The sequence below is a fragment of the Piliocolobus tephrosceles genome, unplaced genomic scaffold (assembly GCF_002776525.5).
Source record: "Piliocolobus tephrosceles isolate RC106 unplaced genomic scaffold, ASM277652v3 unscaffolded_37964, whole genome shotgun sequence".
Lineage (NCBI taxonomy): Eukaryota > Metazoa > Chordata > Mammalia > Primates > Cercopithecidae > Piliocolobus > Piliocolobus tephrosceles.
The window spans coordinates 11,177-12,983 of record NW_022322047.1 but is presented as its reverse complement, the minus strand read 5'-3'; the positions used below and the strand labels follow the sequence as shown (position 1 = coordinate 12,983).

General features: G+C 58.6%; 1 protein-coding gene across 1 annotated transcript in view; it reads right to left on the bottom strand.

The window, feature by feature from the left end:
• LOC113223042 (aflatoxin B1 aldehyde reductase member 4) overlaps positions 1 to 1,475 on the bottom strand; it is a 5,163-nt gene extending 3,688 nt beyond the window's left edge. Inside the window, exon 1 of the mRNA XM_026452634.1 lies at positions 1,262 to 1,475. Within this exon, the coding sequence (XP_026308419.1) occupies positions 1,262 to 1,475 (214 nt within the window). The remainder of the gene's footprint in view (positions 1 to 1,261) is intronic.
• Between the last annotated feature and the right edge of the window lie 332 nt (positions 1,476 to 1,807).

Sequence of the window (1,807 nt, the reverse complement as noted above, 5' to 3'; positions counted from 1 at the left end):
ACGCGCGCCCATAATTGAGCCATGATCGCACTATACTCCACCATCGGGAAAAAAAAAAAAAGCCCTAAAAAAAAAAAAAAAAAAAAAACTGGAAATAAGATCAGAGCTCTCACCAAGAGGCAGTCGGTGATCTAGAAAGAGCGTGGCACTGAGATGCGGGCACAGGCTTCTTTTGTTTGGAATGTACCATTTGGTGAATCAGAGGAGAAATGGACAAGACTCCACTCAGACACTCAGAGTGGAAGGAGGAAATGGTGCTAATATTAAGAACAAAGAAACAGCTAACATTTCCCAGCCCTCACTATGTGCCTGCCAGGCAGTGGCCTAAGCACTGCACGTGGCATCAGACTGAGGGTGGCTCCTCCTGCCCCTTTACACACATCCTCCCCTAGGGCTACACCTGCCTCCTCCAGCACCCACAGCGTTGCCAAATCACATTTGCCTTTCCACACCTATGCCCACTGCCCTGACGCCCTTGCCCCTCTTACTCCTCCTGGCAAACTCCTATCCATTCTTTCTTCACGGGGTCCCTCCCAAAAAGGGCTCACTTGGCTCCCCAGCCATCTCTAGAATTTGAACTTCCTGGAGTGGGTTAGTGCCCATTTCTCTCCAATAGCCTCAGACAGAGCCTCCCACAGAGAGGGCAGTGAGACCCTGTACCACACCCAATTCCCCATCATGCTAAGGGAGCTGGCAAGGTTCCCGGGCGGTGCCACCCTGGTGAGGTACCATTGTGAGTACCACAAGGTACTCAGAGCAAAGTCCAGGTCCCTGAGCAGGCTGGCGTGAGCGTAGGAGCAAGCAGAGAGTGTGCTGGGTCTAAACTCTGATTTCGGCTGTGCCAGGGTGTGCCAGGCGATAAGCACAGAATTTCTGCAGCTCAGGCCCATCAAGGAAGGGCACCTGCAGGGCACAGGTTGGGACAGGAGCTGCACAATGCCAGATTCCAATGTTTTTCGTGCTCCAGAGATGGGCTAGCCAAGTCATTCCAGGCGAGACCAAGTCATCCAGGCGTCAGTGAGGGTGATGGCTACCTCCAGGAAGACGAGAGAAAAGGAGTCCAGACAAAGTACTGTCCAGTTGTCCGGAGCTAGATGTGCCTGAGGAGCCTGGGGTTCCCAAGGCTGAGAGGTGGACGGGGGTTGGGAGTGGGGAACAAAGCCGTGGGTGCTGCCTGGGGCCAGGGAGAGCTGGGCGGTGCACAACTGTGGACAGGCTCAGCTCTGCACGGTGCAGAAGGAGAATCAGGGGCCACTGTTACCTCTGCAGTCGCTGCCCCCCAGTCCGAGCCCCAGGCCGCCCAGGATGGTCTCGGACTGGCCGTCGCTGTATAGGAAGGCCGTGTCTATCTCGGTGTGGCCTCGCTCCAGGAAGGCGCGCGTGACTGCGGCGCTGGTGGGCGCGTCCATGCGGCGCCCCATCTCCATGGCGCCCAGCACTGTGGCGGGCCGGGCCCGCGATAGCTGCCGGGACATGACGGCGGCAACGGGATACTGCCACAGCCCGGGCGCAGCGCGCAGCGGTCGGAAGCACCAGCCCCGGAGCTGGCGGCCGCGTGGCTTTAGGAACTGGCTCGAGCCCCGCCCACCGCGGAGTGGGGTTGAGAGCGCGGCGGAAGGTGCCCAACACCGCCCACGCGCTGGACTCCGCGCTCAACCACGAGGACCGTCTGGACTTGCACCAAGCAAGAGGCGAAATGGCTGTGGCTTCCTACCGGTGACTCACGTCTTGGCGATTTTAACACTCCTCAACGTCCGCAAGGGTGAGGGTGTCTAAGGGTGGCGACGATCCCCAAGGGCAGGGACTC